The sequence below is a fragment of the Nicotiana sylvestris genome, chromosome 1, assembly GCF_000393655.2.
Source record: "Nicotiana sylvestris chromosome 1, ASM39365v2, whole genome shotgun sequence".
NCBI lineage: Eukaryota > Viridiplantae > Streptophyta > Magnoliopsida > Solanales > Solanaceae > Nicotiana > Nicotiana sylvestris.
The window spans coordinates 34,687,336-34,707,714 of NC_091057.1; the positions used below are offsets into that span (position 1 = coordinate 34,687,336).

General features: G+C 41.0%; 1 protein-coding gene across 1 annotated transcript; it reads left to right on the plus strand.

Annotated features, from left to right (window-relative positions):
• The first annotated feature begins 6,858 nt into the window (after positions 1-6,858).
• LOC138868579 (uncharacterized) lies at positions 6,859-7,824 on the plus strand. The gene has a single exon (XM_070146139.1). It carries the CDS (start codon positions 6,859-6,861, stop codon positions 7,822-7,824), a length of 966 nt encoding a protein of 321 aa, XP_070002240.1.
• The last annotated feature ends 12,555 nt before the right edge of the window (positions 7,825-20,379 follow it).

Consider the following 20,379-nt stretch of genomic DNA (forward strand, 5'->3'; position numbering starts at 1 on the left):
TTTTTCAGATAAAAACCTTCCGGAAAATTATATGGACTGTGCACGCAAGTCAAGGAATTATTTATACCGCTTTTCAAGGTCTTAAAATACCAAGAAATTATTTAATTTAAAGATGACATTTTGGGTCATCACAAGATTCTATAGGCATGTCATCTAACAAAACATATTTGAATTGAAATGGACCCTATAGACATGTTATCTACCCAATTTACCCACAATATACAACTACCCACCATTTTTCAATAATCACCCCACTGTTTGTTTACAATTAATTATTACAGACTCAGAATTGAATGAATTGCTTAAACAGAACAGAAATTAAGCTATAGGAAACCTGAAGTAGGCCCAATATGATTTCCAAGCCTCCAGTAGTTCAAATGCCCAAAGTTCCATAGCCAATTTCCTGTCTAGGTGTGTTAGAGTTCCCTAAGGACCTCAAAGATCCCGGGCAGTGCTCACACCTAGACCTTTCTCAAATAATAACTGATATATGTTCAGTGTGGAAGTGCCAGCCCTGATATGCCAGAGTTCAAAGAGATCTCAAGGGTCTCTAAGTAGTACACATACTAGAGTGGCAGGACTTAGTATTCTAAGAGTAAGTGAAAGTGCATAATGGTTTGAAAGAGTTTAAAAGAAAGGTCTTAGGATTGAAAGGAATTTCTGAAAAACCATTAGTGATAAAACTGTTTGAGGAAAGTGTAAAGAAACAATTTGCAATCAGAACACAAGTCATAAAACAAACAGTTTTAAGGAGTACTTAGGCAAGCAACTTTCACACAAGGGAAGAGGGATTGGGAACATAGAGAGTACACCTTAATGGAGCATACAAACAACATGATACATAGAGTTTTGAGGGGGTTCTATAAACTAGTAGGTTAGATGCAACAAAGGATCACAACAGAGATAGGCTGAGGACAACACAATTAGAGTCACTCTAGGGAGATTAACTAACTTAGCAGATCAGGCAAGGACTTAAATGAGCATGCTGACCAAGTGTTAACAAGTGAAGGCATGCTAATTACACAGAAGCAGAGTTTAGGCATGCTAGATAAATAGTAGTCAGTCAAACAAGCTTGGTTTCATATGTAAACATGTTAAACAAGATAACAAACAAACAAGTAAAGTAGAAACATGCTAATTATAGATTCGAATAGGTAGTATTAGGCATGCTGGGTAGGCAGTAAACAGAAGCAAGAATGGACTCAGGCCACATGAACTAAGGTAGTAAATAAACACATAGGTTTAGATTCTTAAAATTAATCAGAAGCATACCTAATTTAAGAAAGAAAACACAAGATGTGAGAAAGGTATTGTGCAATTTCCAGCCTTGGCTTGCAGCCGGCTAGAATAACAGAGATCACAAGTAGCAGAGAGAGTAGAGAGAGCCTTTTAGAGTGTAAAAGTGGTAGTTTCTGAACTATTGTTTGTGTTCAGAAGTGAGAATAGGTAAGGTCATATATAGTAATCAAGAGTTAAACAAAAGAAGGTAAAGAATCAATTATGTATCAATTAGTGAAATTCACATAATCAGTCACACACTAGGTCCAAACCATTTGAAAATCAGAAAATCATTCGAAAATCAGAAGGTTCTTGTAAAACTCATAGGAAATAGGTCCAAATCATCTCAGAACTGTACAAATCTAAGAAGTTCAGAAGGAAGAAATTAGGGTTTCGAGAGGAACAACACAGAGATGAAGAAGTAGGCTTAGAAATCCATATATCTAGGACGATATAGAAAGATCTTACTCGGAATCAAATCGGAACAGCCTGAAATAGGCGAGAAAGGGCCCTAGATGTAAGTAGACTAACCCTGGTCCCCTGAGGACCCTGGAGATGGTGATACCAGTACAAGAGAGGCCATTAGAGGCTTGGGGGTGGTGAGAAAAAACCATGGATGGCCATAGATGAGTGACGGCGAGGGCCGATTAGGGTTTAGACTTGAGAGCATTTGAGAGAAGAGAGGATAGGTGATGGCGGGGGAGGTGAGGGAAATGAGAGGGTTTTGGGGGGTCATTAAGTTTAATTTAGGAAAGGGGGAACCTGGACCGTTGATCAAAATGATCAACAACCAGGATTTGGCCGGGTATTGGGCTGGGGAAAATGGGTATTGGTCTTGGGGTTTCTGGGCTGGTTTAAGGGGTTAAAATTGGGCTAGTTAATAGGCTAAGTTTTAAATAAAAATGGGCTATTTGTTAAATACATAATTAATTATTTAAATAATTTTTAAAAATGGCTAATAAACTATAAAAAAATAATTTCAATGGATGGAAATGTTTAAAAGTAATTAATTAATATTTTAAAAAATATAAAAGTCTATTTTCCGGTAAAATAATGTAATAATGCATGCATATGCTATAATTGCAAAGTAATTACAATTATATCCTAAAATACAGATGTGGCTATTTTGTGCAATAATTTAAACTTAATATGAATGCAAATGATAAAATTAAGCCATAAAAATTATTAAAACCATTTTGTGATGCAATTTAATGATTGTTTTATAAAATAAATGCTGGGAGAAATTAGTTAAAATATTTTTAAAAATGCAAAAATTATATAAAAAAAATACTAATTGATGCCCAGGCATGGTTTGAAATATTATGGGAAAAATTGGGTATCAACAGTCATCACTAAGACTGAACAAGTAATGAATTCACCGACTATCATATCAATATCCACCAAGGATTGGTGGGGTTCAACAATTATATCATTGTAACAACCCGATTGGTCGTTTTACCTTTTAGAACCCCATTCCCTTAAATAAAACTTCCCGCGATTGCTTTAACTAATTTACGACTTGCGAGGATGGTGGGTTCGGGATTTGGAAGAGTTTGGAGTGAAATATGCCCATTTGATTCCTTAGGATTTACTTAAAAGGCTAAGTTTGACTTTGGTCAAAATTTTGAGCAAACGGACTCGGATTCGTGATTTAACGGTCCCGAAGGGTCCGTAGGAAAATATGAGACCTGGGCGTATGTCGGAATCGAATTCCGAGGTCCCTAGCCCGAGTAATGAATTTTTATCAGAAATTGTTAATCTAAAGTTTTAAAGATTTAAAGAAAATAATTAATGATTGATTCCATGCGTATCGGGCTTGTATGTTGGTTCCGGAGCCCGGTACAGGTTCGATATATCATTAAGACTTGCCCGCAAAATTTGGTGTCAATCTGAGTTGTTTTAGTGCGTTTCGGCTCGTTAGAGGAAAATTAAGAACTTAAAGTTCTTAAGTTTGAGTCATTTGGTTTTAGGGGTGACTCTTAGATTTAGCGTTGTTTCGGGTGTTCCAAAGGTTTGAGTAGGTTCGTCTCGTGATTTCATACTTGTTGGTATGTTCGGGCAGGGACCTGGAGCCCCGAGCGTCAACCGGATGAGGCTCGAGTGAAGTTGAGAATTTGGAGAAGTGTTGAAGCATCTGCTTCTGTCATAACCGCAGAAGCAGTCATAGCCCTAGAGCTGGCCAGGCCAAACCGCAGAAGCGGCTTCACAGATGTGTCTTCAAGACCACAGAATTGGTCCCAGCCCTTTTCGCCAATTCCGCAGATGCGGCCTCCCCTCGTAGATGCGGGACCGCAGATGCGGAAACTGCTGAAGCAGTGAGCTTCATTTAAGTCGAGCTCCAGCCATTTTTGACCATTTGGCACTTGGGTATTGAGCAATTTTGGAGCTTTTGAGAAGTGATTTCCACATAGGATTGTGAGGTAAGTTCATCCCCCTTATTTCTAAGTTTAACACTCGAGTTTTGGGTATATTAACACCTAATGATTTTGAGAAATCAAGGGGTTAGAGCTAGACCGAGGGTTTTAATAAAACATAGATTTTACCACGAAATTGGTTATGAAATTGATTAGAAATCATATATTATTGATCCTTAGGGTATAAAGAACAAATTCCTTTGGAAAATTTCGGAATCCGGGCACGTGGGCCCGAGGTCGGATTTTAGGAAACTTGTATTACTGGTTGAGAAATGGCTTAAATAGCTAGAATTCGATCTTGTGAGCTTATATTGACTAGTTCCTATCTCATTTAACTAATTTTGGATCGTTCAACTCCAAATTGAGATTTTGGGCTCATTCTTGGTATTAGAAGTGCACTTTGGAGGGAGGTGAGTCTCCTTTCAAACCTTGTAAGAGGGAATTATCCCCATAGGTGTAATAATTGAGTAAATTGCTGCTAAATGCGAGGACTACGTACGCACTAGGTGACGAGAGTCCGTGCGTAGCTACTATTATGTTAATTGTCCTAGTAGTCTAGGACCCGTATCGTGTTATCTTTTGTGAATGTCTCTATATTTTCTTGCTAATGTGATCACTTAGAGCATGCTAGAGACTTGGAAAGGAATATAAGTGAATGTATACACTTGTTGGACACTTGTATGAATTTACTTGGAATTAAATGCGCATTCATGTGTTTTCTTGATATTAATTGATATTTGTGGATCGGGCTGATCGCCTTGGTAGAAATAGATGCATCTATGGTTCGTGTCATTCGACCCTCTGGCAGTGCACAGTTATTTGTCTGTTGGATCGAGTCGTCGACCTCGGCATAATATATATATATATATATATATATATATATACATGTGTGTGTGTGTGTGTGTGTGTGAAATCTTATCCATGACTTGCTCTGCTGAATACTTAAAATGAATACGGTTAACTGTAAAATTGTTAAGAACATGACTTATTACCTCTTGCTACAAACTGTGGATTATTTGTGACTACCATGCCTAGCAGAACACTTTATTATATTACTTGATCCTACTAAGTGTCACATCGACCTCTCGTCTCTACTTCTTCAAGATTAGACGGGATATTTACTGGGTACATATTGTTTATGTACTCATGCTACACTTCTGTACTTAATTGTACAGGATCTGAGGAAGGTATATCTGGCTATCAGACTGGTGCGCGCCCCTAATTCATAGACCGAGACTTCCACGGTGAGCTGCTCTCTTCCTGTCCCGTTCAGCAGCTTGATGGGGTCTTTCTTTACTTTTGCTATCTATTCTATCTCGGACAGTAGGATAGTATTATTCTTTTGTACATTCTACTAGTTGCCCACTACTTGTGACACTAGGTCTTGGCACACACATTAGTAGACAGTTCTTTTGGGTTGTATAATTATTATTAAATATTGCTTAACATCATATGTTTTAACTGCAAATTAAGAAATGTTGTAACTGATTTGGATAAGTAAAATAAGAATTTACTAATACTTCCGCGTTGGCTTGCATACAACGGTGTTGGGCGCCATCACGATCTGTTATGGAAATGGGTCCTGACAACATGGTATCAGAGCACTAGGTTCGCGTAGGTCTCACAAGTCATGGGCAAACCTAATAGAGTCTTGCAGATCGGTAAGAGACGTCTGTATGTATCTTCGAGAGGCTATAGGGTGTTAGGAAAAAACTACTATTTATTCATTTCCTATCGTGCAGTGGTTGGTATACTAAATTTCCCTCTTTTATTCTATCACAGATGGTGAGGACACACACGGCTGATGTTCCAGACCCGGGAGGAGCTGCTCCCCCCATTGCTAGAGGTCGAGGCAGAGGCCGGGGGAGGGCACCAACCCTAGGTAGGGGACGAGGGCATCCTAGAGTTATCCTAGTGGTACCACCAGCAGATCCTGCGGGAGATCCTATTATCTAGGAGTAGGGCGAGGTGCTCGCAGCTGAGCCTACCCCGACAGACTTTATGACAACACCGGGATTCCAAGAGATCATGGGTCGTATGCTACGATTCATGGATTCTATGACTTAGTCTGGTTTATTTCCAGCGGATCTAGGTACATCACAGGCAGGAGAGGGAGCATAGACCCCTACTGCTCAGGCTCCTGGTCATGTAGCTACAGTGTATCAGACTCTGGGTGCACTACTCGCAGATGGGGCTCAGCCAGTTGCTGCAGTGGCACCCCAGCCCAAACCAGCTGCAGATGGTGACCCACAGAAGTTATTGGATAGATGGACTAGGCTTCACCTTCCGGTCTTCGGCGTTGAGCGTCATGAGGATGCCCAGGACTTCATAGATAGGTGTAGAGACAAACTGCACAACATGAGGATATTGGAGTCGCATGGAGTTGACTTCACTACTTTTCAACTTGAGGGTAGGGCCCCGTAGATGGTGGCAGTCCTATGTTATAGGCAGGCCAGCAGGTTCTCCTCCATCACTTGGGGTCATTTCGCATAGTTATTCTTGGATAGGTACATTCCACCCTCTGAGAAAGAAGATTTACGGTATCAGTTTGAGCATCTTGAGCAGGGTCAGTTTTCGGTGACCGATTATGAGGCGAGGTTTTCTGAGTTGTCTTGCCATGCACTCATGATACTTCCCACAGATGCAGAGAGAGTGCGGAGATTTGTTGCAAGGTTGCACCCCGGTATTCGATATGGCATGGCCCGATAGGTGGAGATGAGTACAGAGTATCAGGTAGTGGTAGAGATTGCTCGCAGGATTGAGGGATATCTCCAAAAGGGTATAGAGTAGATGCAACAGGATAAGAGGGCTAGATTCTCCGGAGAGTTTAGAGGTGCCCCGGCTAGGGGTAGAGGTCAGTTTGGGAGGGGTCAGCCCAGCAGGCCCCCATATTCAGCACCACCACCTGCTCGGGGTGCTCTAGTGCGTCCTTATTTCAATGCCATTCAAGAGAGATCATATTGCCCACCAACTATTCATGGTTGCTCCAGGGGTGTTCAGGTCCTCAGGGCTCTTCTGATTCTTATTTGAGTGCTATGCCGGAGAGGTCCACCGTCCACCAGCTATTCAGGCTTCTTCCAGTGGGTCTACAAGCCATTAGGGTCAGCTATCAGGGCAGTAGGCCGCCACACCGCAGGGTTGTTTCGAGTACAGAGATCTTGCCCATATGAGGAGGTACTGCCACAGGCTTCGGGGCAAGGCAATACAGCCGGGTCAGCAGCCTATGATTTTAGCACTGGCTGCCCCGCCACCTAGAGGTGGAGGGCAGACGGGTAGGGGCCGTCCTATAGGTGGAGTCCAAGTAGAGAGAGGTCAGCTAGCTATTTCTCAGTTCGGTGGAGGCCAGCCAGCCGGTGCTCCAGCCAAATTCTATGCCCTTCCGGCTAGGCCAGATGCATTGGCCTCAGATGCCTTCATCACGGGTATTATTTCCGTCAGTGGTAGAGATGCTTCGGTATTATTTGATCCAGGGTCTACTTATTCATATGTATCATATCTGTATGCTCATTTCCTTGTTATTTCTCCTGAGCCTTTGGACATTCATGTTCATGTGTCCACCCATGTGGGAGATTCTGTAGTTGTAGATCGGATCTGCTGGTCCTATGTAGTCACATTCTATGGTTTTGAGACTAGTGTAGATCTCCTGTTGCTTGATATGATCGACTTTGAGATCATCCTAGGCATGGATTATTTATCCCCACATCACGTCGTCCTAGATTGCTATGCCAGGACTATTACTGTAGTAATGCCGAGGTTGCCAAGGTTGGAGTGGAAGGGTTTCGCAGTTGATACATCTAGTCGGGTTATCTCTTTCCTGAAGGCTCGGAAAATGATTGAGAAGGGGTGTTTGGCTTATTTGGCTTATGTTCGAGACATCACCACAGAGTCTCCAACGAGTGATTTAGTTCTAGTAGTTCGAGAGTTTTCCGATGTATTTCATTCTGATCTTCCTGGCATGCCACCAGATCGCGATATTAATTTCTACATTGATTTGGCTCCAGGTACCCAGCTTGTATCTATCCCATCGTATCATATGGCTCTGAAGGAGTTGAAGGAGCATCTTGAGGAGTTGTTAGCAAAGGGGTTTGTTAGACTAGTGTATCGCCTTGGAGTGAACCAGTGTTATTTGTGAAGAAGAAGGATGGAACTATGCAGATATGCATTGATTAACACCATTTGAACAAAGTCACGATCAAGAACAAGTATCCATTGCCTCATATCGATGATTTGTTCGACCAGTTGCAGGGTGCTAGGGTGTTTTCTAAGATTGACTTGAGGTTAGGGTATCATCAGCTGAAGATTCGGGACTCGGATGTTCCGAAGACTGCATTTCGGACTAGATATGGCCATTATGATTTCCTGGTGATGTCCTTTGGCTTGACTAATGCCCCAGCCGCATTCATGGACTTGATGAACAGGGTATTCAGGCCTTACATTGATTCATTTGTCATCTTCTTCATTAACAACATCTTGATATACTCCCGTAGCCTGGGGGAGCACGAGCAGCATTTGAGGGTAGCGCTTAAGACCTTGCGAGAGCAGAAGCTATATGCTAGGTTTTCCAAATGTGAGTTCTAGCTATAGTAAGTGGCATTCTTGGGGCATATTGTGTCAGGAGAGGGTATTAAGGTGGACCCCAAGAAGATTGAGGCAGTTCAGGGTTGGCCACATCCTACTTCGGTGATCGAGATTAGGAGTTTCCTGGGGTTAGCAGATTACTACAGACGATTCTTATCGGGCTTTTTATTTATTGCATCACCTCTGACTAGATTGACCCAGAAGGGTGCTCCTTTCCATTGGTCTGATGATTGTGAGGCAGGCTTTTAGAAGCTCAAGATAGCTTTGACTACAACACCAGTCCTTGTGTTGCCTTCCCATTCAAGGATGCACACGATATATTGCAACGCTTTGCGCGTTGGATTGGGATGTGTATTGATGCAGGAGAGGTGAATTATTGCCTATGCTTCGCGCCAGTTGAAGGTTCATGAGAAGAATTATCCTGTGCATGATCTAGAGTTGGCCGCGAGCATTCATGCTCTTAAGATATGGAGGCATTATCTGTATGGGGTTCCATGTGAGGTTTATACGAATCATCATAACTTACAACATTTGTTCAAATAGAGGGATCTTAATTTGAGGCAGTGCAGGTGGCTTGAGTTACTAAAGGATTAAGACATCACCATTCTTTATCATCCAGACAAGGCAAATATGGTCGCGGATGCCTTAAGTAGAAAGGCAAAGAGTATGGGTAGCTTAGCATTCATTCCAGCAGAGGAGAGACCACTAGCTATGGTCATTCAGTCCTTGGCTAACAGACTTGTGAGGTTGGACATTTGGAGCCCAGCCGAGTCCTTGCGTGTGTTGTTGCTTAGTCTTCATTATTGGGGCAGATCAAGGCCCGATAGTTTGATGATCTACATTTGGTGGTTCTCAGAGAGACGGTGCTTCAGGGAGGTATCAAAGAGGTTTCTATGGGCAAGGATGGTGTTTTGCGAGAGGTTCGTCTATGTGTTTCTAATGTTGATGGTCTGAGGGAGATGATTCTAGAAGAGGCACATAGTTCGCGGTATTCCATTCATCCGGGAGCTATGAAGATGTATCGTGACTTGAGACAACATTATTGGTGGCGGAGTATGAAGAAGGACATAGTGGAGTATGTAGCTAGGTGTTTGAATTGCCAGTAGGTCAAGTATGAACACTAGAGGCCAGGTGGCCTACTTCAGCAGATGCCTATACCAGAGTGGAAGTGGGAGCACATTACCATGGATTTCGTAGTTGGGTTGCCGCGGACTTTGCAGAAGTTTGATTCGATGTGGGTCATTGTCTACAGATTGACCAAGTAGGCACACTTCATACCGGTGGTGACTACTTATACATCGGAGAGACTAGCTCAGATTTACATTCGGGAGATAGTCCGGTTGCACAGTGTGCCTGTTTCCATCATATCAGATAGAGGCCCTCAGTTCACTTCGCATTTCTGGAGAGCTGTTCAGGGTGAGTTGGGGAACCGCGTGGTGCTTAGCACGACATTTCATCCACAGACCGACAGGCAGTCGGAGCGGACAATTCAGATTTTGGAGGACATGCTCAGAGCATGTGTGATTGACTTTAGAGGGCAGTGGGATCAGTTCTTGCCCTTGGCGGAGTTTGCTTACAACAACAGCTATCGGTCCAGCATAGAGATGGCTCCATACGAGGCTTTATATGGTCGACATTGTCATTCTCCTATCGGGTGGTTTGATCCTAGTGAGACTAAGTTATACGGTACAAATTTGGTACTGTATGCCTTGGAAAAGGTAAAGTTGATTTAGGAAAGGCTTCGCACAGCTCAGTCCAGACAGAAGAGCTACGCAGATCAGAAGGCGCGTGATGTATCATTCATGGTTGGCGAGAAGGTCCTCTTCAAAGTCTTGCCAATGAAGGGTGTTATGAGATTCGGGAAGAAAGGCAAGCTGAGCCAAGGTTTATTGGCCCATTTGAGGTGTTGAGGCGAGTTGGGGAGGTTGATTACGAGGTTGCTTTACCCCCAGCTTATCGGGAGTTCATCCAATTTTTCATGTATCGATGCTTCGAAAGTATCATGCCGACCTGTCCCATGTGTTAAACTTCAGTAATATTCAGCTGGATGAGAGTTTGGGTTATGAGGAGGAGCCAGTTGCCATTATTGATAGACAAGATCGCCAGTTGAGGTCCAAGAGGATTTCTGCAGTGAGGGTCCAGTGGAGGGGCCAACCAGTCGAGGAGGTGACCTAGGAATCCGAGGAGGACATGCAGAGCAGATATCCACATTTATTCAGCAGCTCAGGTACTTTTCTATGCATGTTCGAGGACGAACGTTTGATTAAGAGGTGGAGAATGTAATGACCCGACTGGTCGTTTTTCCTTTTAGAACCCCGTTCCCTTAAATAAAACTTCCCGCGCGTGCTTTAACTAATTTACGACTTGCGGGGATGGTCGGTTAGAGATTTGTAAGAGTTTGGAGTGAATATGCTCATTTGATTCCTTAGGATTTTCTTAAAAGGCGAAGTTTGACTTTGGTCAACATTTTGAGAAAACGGACCCGGATTCATGATTTGACGGTCCCGGAGGGTCCGTAGGAAAATACGGGACCTTGTTGTATGCCCGGAATCAAATTCTGAGGTCCCTAGCTCGAGTAATGAATTTTTATCAGAAATTGTTAATCTGAAGTTTTAAAGATTTAAAGAAACTAATTAATGATTGATTCCATGGGTATCAGACTCGTATGTTGGTTTTGGAGCCCGGTACAGGTCTTATATATCATTTAAGACTTGCCCGCAAAATTTGGTGTCAATCCGAGTAGTTTTAGGGCATTTCGGCTCGTTAGAGGAAAATTAAGAACTTGAAGTTCATAAGTTTGATTCATTTGGTTTTAGGGGGTGACTCTTAGATTTAGCGTTGTTTCGGGCGTTTCGAAGGTTTGAGTAGGTCCGTCTCGTTATTTCAGACTTATTGGTATGTTCGGGCGGGTCCAGGGAGCCCCGAGCGTCAACTGGACGAGGCTCGAGTGAAGTTGAGAATTTGGAGAAGTGCTGAAGCATCTGCTTCTATCATAACCGCACCTGCGGTTGGTCGACTGCAGGTGCGAGACCGCATAAGCGGTCGTAGCCTTGTAGATGCGACCCATAGCTGGCCAGGCCAAACCGTAGAAGCTGCTCCTTAGCCGCCGAAGTGGCTTCAAGACCGCAGAAGCGTTCCCATCCCTTTTAGCCAATTCCGCAGATGCGGCCTCCCCTCGCAGATGCGGGACCGCAGATACGGAAACTGCTGAAGTAGTGAGCTTCATTTAAGTCGAGCTCCAGCCATTTTTGACCATTTGGCACTCGGGTATTGAGCGATTTTGGAGCTCTAGAGAAGGGATTTCCACATAGCATCGTGAGGTAAGTTCATCCCCCTTATTTCTAAGTTTAACACCTAAAGATTTGGAGAAATCAAGGGGTTAGAGCTAGACCTAGGGTTTTAATAAAACTTAGATTTTACCACGAAATTGGTTATGAAATGGATTAGAAATCATATATTATTGATCCTTAGGTTATAGAGAACAACTTCCTTCGAAAAATTTCGAAATCCGGGCCCGAAGTCGAATTTTAGGAAACTTGTATTAATGGTTGGGAAATGGCTTAAATAGCTAGAATTCGATCTTGTGAGCTTATATTGACTAGTTCCTACCTCATTTAACTAGTTGTGAGCACTTGATTTTTGCCTCATACGAATTACTCCAAAAGAATTCCCAAAATTAGGTCTTTTCTTTAATTATGTGTTATTTTTTAGGAATTATTGTGCGATTTTCTTGATGGTTTACTTATGTTGGTGTGCATGTTTAATTTTATTAATGTATTAAAAATACAAAAAATATAGCATTTGCATTTAAGATTTGATTTTTACATTTTGGGAATTAATTAATAATTAGGTGTTTTACAAAAATGAAAATTCACAAAAAATAACACATTTTTGTATTTTGGTCAAATTGTGTGATTTTCTTTTAATATAGTGTTTAATTATTTGTGATAGGTATTAGTTAAAGTTAATTAATATTTTTAAGCTAATTTAGGTCTTTTATAATTTAATTTAGGATTTTTAAGTTTTAATTTTTTTAAAGAAAAAGGAAGAAAAGAAAAGAAAAAGAATTAATGAAAGAGAAGGAAGTCAAATTTGGGCCAAATTCAATTTAATTCAAGAGGCCCAAATCAAATACACCTGAAACCCCCCCCCCCTTCTAGTCCGGTCCAAACCCGCCCCAATACCCAGCCCATCACCATACTAAACCAAACGACGTCGTTTGGATATGCTTCAATCTGGGTCGTTAAAAATTGTTCATCCAACGGCTTAGAACGCACCCCATCACCCGTATCCGACCCGTTTCATCTGAGACCGATCCGGTCTCTAATTCACTCAAACGACGTCACTCCATTTAGACAGATGATCCAAGCCGTTGATCTCGTTTGATCGAACGGCCTGGATCGAATTTCACCCCTAGTATATATTTGTCCAAACAGACCCCACCCCCTCATAAGCCCCCTAGCTCATCGCTCATCTTCCTTACCCAAACCCTAGAGACCAGCCGCCACCATTCCCCACCGCCTTCCGGTGGCGGCGCCGGCTCCGTTCACCTCCAAAATCACACCCCAGAACCACCCCAACCCCCTCTTTCCAAATCCCCGATCGGTTTCCCTCGAATCACCCTAGTACTTCTCAAATCTTCAATCGAGGTTGTCCGGTCCCAAAATCCCCAAACCCTAGCCTACCCAATCGACCCCAAATTAACACCATAACTCCCTTATACCCTTTCTGGGGTGTAGGAAAAAAGGAGGTGTGACAACTCTGGCGACTTCGCTGGGGAAAAGAACCCAGAATCTCTGGTTCAGGGTTCAGAATTCGAGCTTAGAATAATTGTTATTATTTGGCTTTATTTATTATCTGATTTGATTACATGTTTGGGCCTAATGTGCTAAATGTTGCTTTTACCGCTGTGATATTCTCTGAACTGTGTATAAACTGCTACGAAACCCTTCTCTTCTCATCTTCGGGGATGTGCTCGCTGGTCGAGACTCGCTATCTTGTTAGTGTCATATCTTGAAATAAGAAAGAGGCTCGGATAAGTTACTAAGCCGGATGGCCTTTTGGTTCCCGGTACGTAGCCCCCTCCTCGACTCGAGTTGTCCCCTCGGGTACACAAGTCTAGAACAAATACCCAGGTTTTGAACCTAGAATAACTCAGCCTCATGTCGGATCCCTAGTAGGAACGTTTGTTTGCATCATGTGCATTTGACTTTAGAGACTCAACACAGGGGTTGGGTCTGTCTAGGACAGGTGTACCTGAAATGAAAAGACCATCTTGATGTATCCTATGTGCTACATGTTGCATTTATTCAAGGGTAAAAGGGTCATTTGGCGGACCAATGATAGTTGAGGGCAAATGAAAAAAAAAAGAAAAAGAGAGGGTGAAGTGTGAGGATGAAGCGAGTAAGGCCTAATTATATTTTTGTTACATTTTATTAAGAAAAAAAGAGCATGGAAACTTCAAAAAGATTTTGCACTTTTTATCATTTTTTCAAAAATCAAAAATCAAAAAAAAGGGGACAAAGAAAATAAATAAAAACGAAGAGTTTACATGTTTCATCATTTTTCAAAAAAAAAGAAAAAAGAAAAGAAGAAACAAATATTTTCTCTAAATTAGTTGTTATTTTTATTTCTTGCCCGTATCCAATTTGCCCGAACTACGCATACCTGATTCTCGTCTTTCGGGGCGTGATACGTAGGCAACCCACATAGGGTCCGGTCTTCCTAGTAAATCTTAGGTTCTTGGCTTTGCAGGGTCATAGCCAAATTTTGCACTTCTAGCCACCTTTTGGTCAAATAAGCCATTTTGCAAAAAATAGCCTCAATCATGTCTTGCATGTGTCTTAGGAAATATTATTGTCTCACATAGTGCTAGTTTAAGTTTTCTCTTGTAGGTGTGGATCTACTTACTGGATTTTGAGCATGACAGATATCCCAGGATCATTGCATTCAGGAGCTGCTCGAGGAGCCATTTTATGTTTTTGAGTCAATTGTTTTTGTTTTGTTTTCCAGTCTTGTATAGTAGTATTTAGTCTTTTAGGTGATGTTAGAGTTTGTAATAGTCAGGTTAAGTTTTCCGAGTCTTTTGTTATTCTATTTCTTATTTTGTATGTGGAAATGTGTTACAAGTCGAAAATCCAGAAAACAAAGAGAAGAAATTTTGCATTTTTGTTATAAGAAATAAAAAAAATTCCCCTTTGAGATTGTTTTTCCTTTAGGCAATTAATATCTAGGACTTAAAATAAATTATTTTTATATTTCCTCTACTATATTAGGACCAAAATTCAAAAAAAGAGAATTTGCTTTTAGTACTTCTTTAAAATCTTTCTTTAAGGTATTAATTCCAAAATCCAAAAAGATTTTCTTTGAGGTATTTCTTGGGGAAATTAGTGAAAAATGAAAAAAAATTCTTTTTATTTTCATTAGAAATTTAGGATATTGTACATAGAAAAAAAAACATACTTTATCCTTTGTTTATCATTAGAAATTCTTCTTTAGGCAATCAAAATTGAAATCCAAAAAATATTTTGTTTTATCTTTTTCATTGCTTGTTTCGAAACCTTGCATCAAAATATCAAATGAAAATTCTAAATATTTTTCTGTGGTTCACTCTTTAGATTTTCTTCCTAAAAAAAGGAATCAAAAAATATCTTTCTCTTCTAGAGTTTTTCCTTAATAGAGTATTTGTTTCAAAGAAAAGAAAAAAAAATCTGTTAAGCTTGAGTTTAAAATAGTTTATAGAACATTAAGTTTAGAAAATTCAAAAAAAAAAAAGATTTGCTTCATTTATTTCGCGTTTCTCAGCTGAGTAGTCATTAAGGTAAAAAGAAAAGAAAAAGAAAAAGAAACAGAGAACGTCAGTTTGTTTCCTTTATTCCCGATCTTCCCGAACTACGCAAAAATCTGATTCATACGGTATCATGATATGTAGGCAACCTACATAGGGTTCGATCGAATCATTTTTTATTTATTAAAAGAAAAAAAAAGAAGAAAAAAAGAGAGAGAAAAACAAAAAAGAGAGGTGAAACTATGGGATGTGAGAAATGAGAAGGAAGAAAAAGAGCGATAATCAGAAAGAAAAAAAAAAGGAAAAGAAAATGAGAGAGCTAAGAAGTGCGAGGAAAGAAAAGTAAAGAGAAGATTCAAATGGACAAATTGGGATGATGTCAAGTGACCTTATGACCCTCGAAGTCATTCTAGAACCGTTAATTATGGCTAGGTGCATGGCACGCAATGTGATATTTTTGCTGTTAAATACCCTAACGCTAACGTGATGGCCTCATTTTGTTATATTCACAGCAAAAGGGTGGTTGATTTGTGGTTTTTAAAGTGGTAACTCTTCTCTACAACACAAAGTCAAAAGGCAATGGCAGACAATAACAGAACTGAGTTGGTTGATACCGATGCCCAAAAGCAATTGGATGAACATGACAATGGGTTGGTTGAAGAGGTGAAGATGTTAAGACAACATATGGCGGACATGTATCAGGCCTGGATGACTGGGAAGGTAGCACCCCCCGCCACCACCTAGCTTCCTAAATACTACCCTTACCCAAACACCGGTCACAGTGCTAGATGATCCCCCATACTCTCCAGATCCACCCGCTTATCATGGCTTTCCCAACCACCCTAGTAGCTCCATCACTCATCTTCCAATTACCTTTCCCAAAAATTGCCCTCCTGTCTTATCCACCATCCCCAATAATGAACACCCACTCAAAGCTCACGATGCCCAATATTACCCCTCAGAGGTTGCCTACAAGGTTCCCAACTCATACAAACAGGGCCCGCGAGATGAGCCTCATGTTGAAAATGAAAAGTTCACAGGAAGAAAAGGACGAGATGGGATACCCAGGAGGCTAAAAGGCATAGAACAGTCCTTAAAGAACAAGCAAGGAATGGGAGACCAGGGTAGCATGGCTTACAAAGAACTGTCTGTGTCCCCTGACGTTCGTCTGCCCGCGGGGTTCAAAGTGCCAAGATTTAACTTGTATGATGGGTGTGGAGATCCGGTAGCCCACCTGAGGGTTTATTGCAGTGAAATGAGAAGCGTTGGAGAGAAAGATGACTTGTTGATGGCATATTTCAGTAAGAACCTGACTGGGGCAGCTTTGGACTGGCATACTCGTCAAGATATTGGTAAGTGACCTACATTGGGTGACATGGCTCAAGATTTTGTTCGATACTTTCAATACAAATCAGGTGTTACCCTAGACCGTTCCTCCCTATCTAAAATGGAAAAGAAGCCGGAGGAAAGCTTTAGAGAATTTGGACTCAGATGGAGGGAGCAGGCTGCTCGAGTCAATACCCCGATTGGGGAAGAAGAAATGGTTGAGCTCTTCCTAAAAGCCCAGGGGCCCACCTACTTCAGTCATTTGATCCCGGCTTTGGGAAAGCCTTTCAATGATGTGTTAAAAATGGGGGAGATTATAGAAGAGGGAATCAAATCAGGTAAAATCATGAGCTGTTCGAAAGACATTCAGAACATCTCAGTAAGATCGGGTAGAAGAAAATATAAACCGAAAAGATGATCCGATGGGCTTTCTCGATCAACATTTCCAGCCTCGACATCGTCTCCGGGGATATCCTGATACACCAGATGATCCTCCCCAATGCCACTTCTCTCCACGGAACTTCCAAAATCGTACATCACTTTCCCAGTACCCAGCTCCACAAAATGCCTATCTACCCCCACGAGCCTATCGAAAACCTCCTGGATCAGGTTTCTGGCCCAGTCAAGCCTTTAAGAACGAGAGGTTACAGAAGAAGAAAACATTCACTCAATTGGGATGCCAGTCGGTTCCAAAGGCTAAGGAATTGGACATGTTGAAGCCGACCCAGATAAAAATGCCAAACCCTCTTCCAAAGAAGTTTGATTTTTCTCAAAGGTGTGCCTATTGCTCAGATGCCCCGGGGCATTACATAGAGAAGTGTTGGAATCTGAAGAATGCGATTCAAAAGCTTATTGATGCAGGCGACATTGTCGTGCAAAATCCAGATGCAGCAGACACTAGCCAAAGTCCATCGCCTGTGCATAATGAGACGCATATGGTAGGTATGGTTTATTTTGAAAAGGAATGTGAGAATTCTTCTGGGAGCCTCGGACGTGCTACTAAGTTTTCAACGCTATCAGGGACTAATATTAAGAACGAGCCGGCAAAAGGAACCCAAAAGCAATTTGTTAAGAACAATGTGATGGAAATTTGTGAATGTCCTAGTAATGTTGATGCAGAATTCAGTGGCTAAGATGTCGAACTTGGCAATTGGAGAGGCGCTCCTGTCTTGGTTAGCCAGGGAGGAGTTTTGGTGGTTTATTTTGTTGTCATTTCTGTTGTCCGGGCTATTTCAAGGTTGTAATCCAGATATTGTCTTGTGACTCAAACCCTTCTATCCTCTTATTTTGCCTAGTTTGTTTAGTCTAGTAGCGTACTTAGTGTTTTCTAGGTTTGTTCTAGGTTTGTAACCCTAGTCTAGTTTGTCTGTTTTGTTGTCCAAATCTTTTCACCATCTGGCTAATGCAAGTTTCTGTTTTCTGTTATTTCTAGTCATTTTTGTTTAGTTCTCTTTTCCTTTTATAGTCCTTTTCCTGTTGACTCTAGTGACGTGACATGCACGCGTAATTCTCAGCCTGGTTTTAAAAGTCAGTTTAATCACAAAGCAATGAAACAATGTTGAAGATGTAAGGACATTTGAGGGAAATAAGTAAAGGTATTTTGAGATCACTTCAAGCCCGAGTTGTGTGAAACTGGGGCAGACCTGCCGCATCAATTTGAAGATAAAAGCAAGTTTGCCCCAAATTTGTAGGGGGCCATTCGCGGTGATGAGAGTGAGAGTGTTGTCCAATGATGCTTTGTATATAACAAATGTAGAAGGCGAATGTATGGATATGGTTATCAAGTTTGGCGCAATCAAAAGATGTTACGAATGCTTTCCTTGGCTTGTTTAATTGTGTTGTTTGTACTTGGCATGTTTTGGAGATTGAAATGACGAAGGCATTTTGTTCTTCTATCTAAACACTTTATCCTTCGTTACCCCTTAGAGCCTTATTTATTTTCTTTCATACCCCTCTTTCGGAATTGGTAGTAAAGATCAGAAACGCAAGCGTGAAAGATAAGTAAAGAAAAAAAAAAGAAGAAAAAAAAGGAAGAAAAAGAAAGAGAAAAAGAAAAAAACAACAAAATAACAAAAAGAAAAAAGAAAGAAAAGAAAAGAAGTGAAAGAGGAAGAAAAAAGAAAGAAAATCACAACAACCAAACAATTTCTATGACATGAACTACGTTCGACCTGATTCCTTTTAAGGATACGTAGGCAGCCTCACGGTTCGGTCCCATCAAAATAAAATCCAAAAGTCCCCAAGCAAAGAAACTGGGGCAGAAATTGTGTTTGCTGTAAGAAATCTGATTCCAAAAGTTGTAATTTTAAACCCATGTCAAAACTGTTTTGAGCCTTTGATACCCTTTCTTTCTAACCCTATCCAAAATCCTACATTACAGTCCAAAGAAAGACCTTCCGACCAGTCTTCAAGAGGTGCCAAGTCGAGCAAATAGAGGTGATTCATATCAGGGAAACACTCTGGTCCAAGTAGGAAAAGTAATAAAAATGAGAGAGTCTTATCGGTGAAAACCCTCATAGGCACCGTAAGGCGACGGGAGTTGAGAGAAATAAAAATGAGAGAGTCTTATTGGTGAAAACCATCACGGGCACCTTGAGGCGACGAAAGTTGAGAGAAAAAATCAAATGAGAGAGGCTTGATGGTGAAAACCCTTTGGGCACTACAAGTCGAATAAGGATTGTAAATCAGATTGGATAATCGGAGCGTTGAAGCCCAGTTTCACGGCTTAGAGGGTACAACAATAGTTGAACATCAGACTTGCTTGACAGAATAGGCCACATGTGCATGTCATGGTCGTTATATTTGGTATCCAATCTGATAGGTTTCTCCTTTGTAGTTTTCTTGTTAGGAATCATCTTTTTCCCTTGTCCTTTACTCTGTTTCTTTTGTCGTGTTTTTTGAGTCTGTTTGGTCAAAACAAGTGAGAAATGACTTCAAAATTTTCCACCAGCTTTCCAAGTGCACAAAATAAGATCTGGCTAGCACATCAAAGCGTCATAAGTCAGGAAAGAACAACAAGCGCACTGAGCTGGTAACAATCAACATGCGTTGGGATCCATGTGAAATACAAGGGACAAAAAAGGTGGTAAACCAGTGACAAGCAAGATCTTCCATGCATAAATCAAAGCTATCATGGCAAGTGATGGAGCAACAGACCTCAAGACCAAGACCAGTGATTTAAATCAGGAAAGAACAACGTGCGCATTGAAGTTGGTAATAATCAATATACCGTGGGGATCATGTGAAACACAAAGGTTTGGTAGATGTCAGTTCATGAGCAATGCAACAGATAGAAGGTATTGGGTCTGAACGGATCAGAGGTATTTTCTGTGATAAGGGTGACAGAGAAAGTGGCCAGTCAATAAACAGGCAAGGTCTTTCAAGTTGAAACCAAAGTTATCATAGGAAGTGAAGGAGAAATCGCCCTTAAAGTCAATGCCACAAACCAACCACCATATTTATAAACTCACAAGTTTTCTTTGTTTGAAACAGGGACAAAAATTGTGTCCAAATCAAAGCTTGGAAGTTTGATTTATTTTTTTCAAGTGTCATGCTAAAATTTTGTCAACCCAAAGTAGGTTTGAGAATGGGAAAGGAAAATTTGTTCGATCTATAGGAACCCTCCATGAGGAAAAGTATGGTTCAGAGGTAAGGAATTTTGTTCGGTCTGCAGAGATCCTCCAGAAAGAAAGCATGGCTCAGGTAAGTTCATTCTCGGCTTTTCAGGACCCTCCTGGACAATGTGATTTAGTTCTAAGACCTTCATAGAAAATAAGATTTAGCATAAGTTTTACCTTTAGGAAATATGATTTAGCTTTGAAATTGTCACTCTTAAGGTGAGATTTATTTTGAAATTTTCAGGACCCTCCTGGAAAATGGGACCTAGTTTAAAATTCAAAACAATCATGAGTAGCAAGATCTAGTATAAATATACCCGAAAAGAATATAAGTTGGTTTTAAAGCTTTTATTGTTAGGATAGGATTTAATTTGAAGTT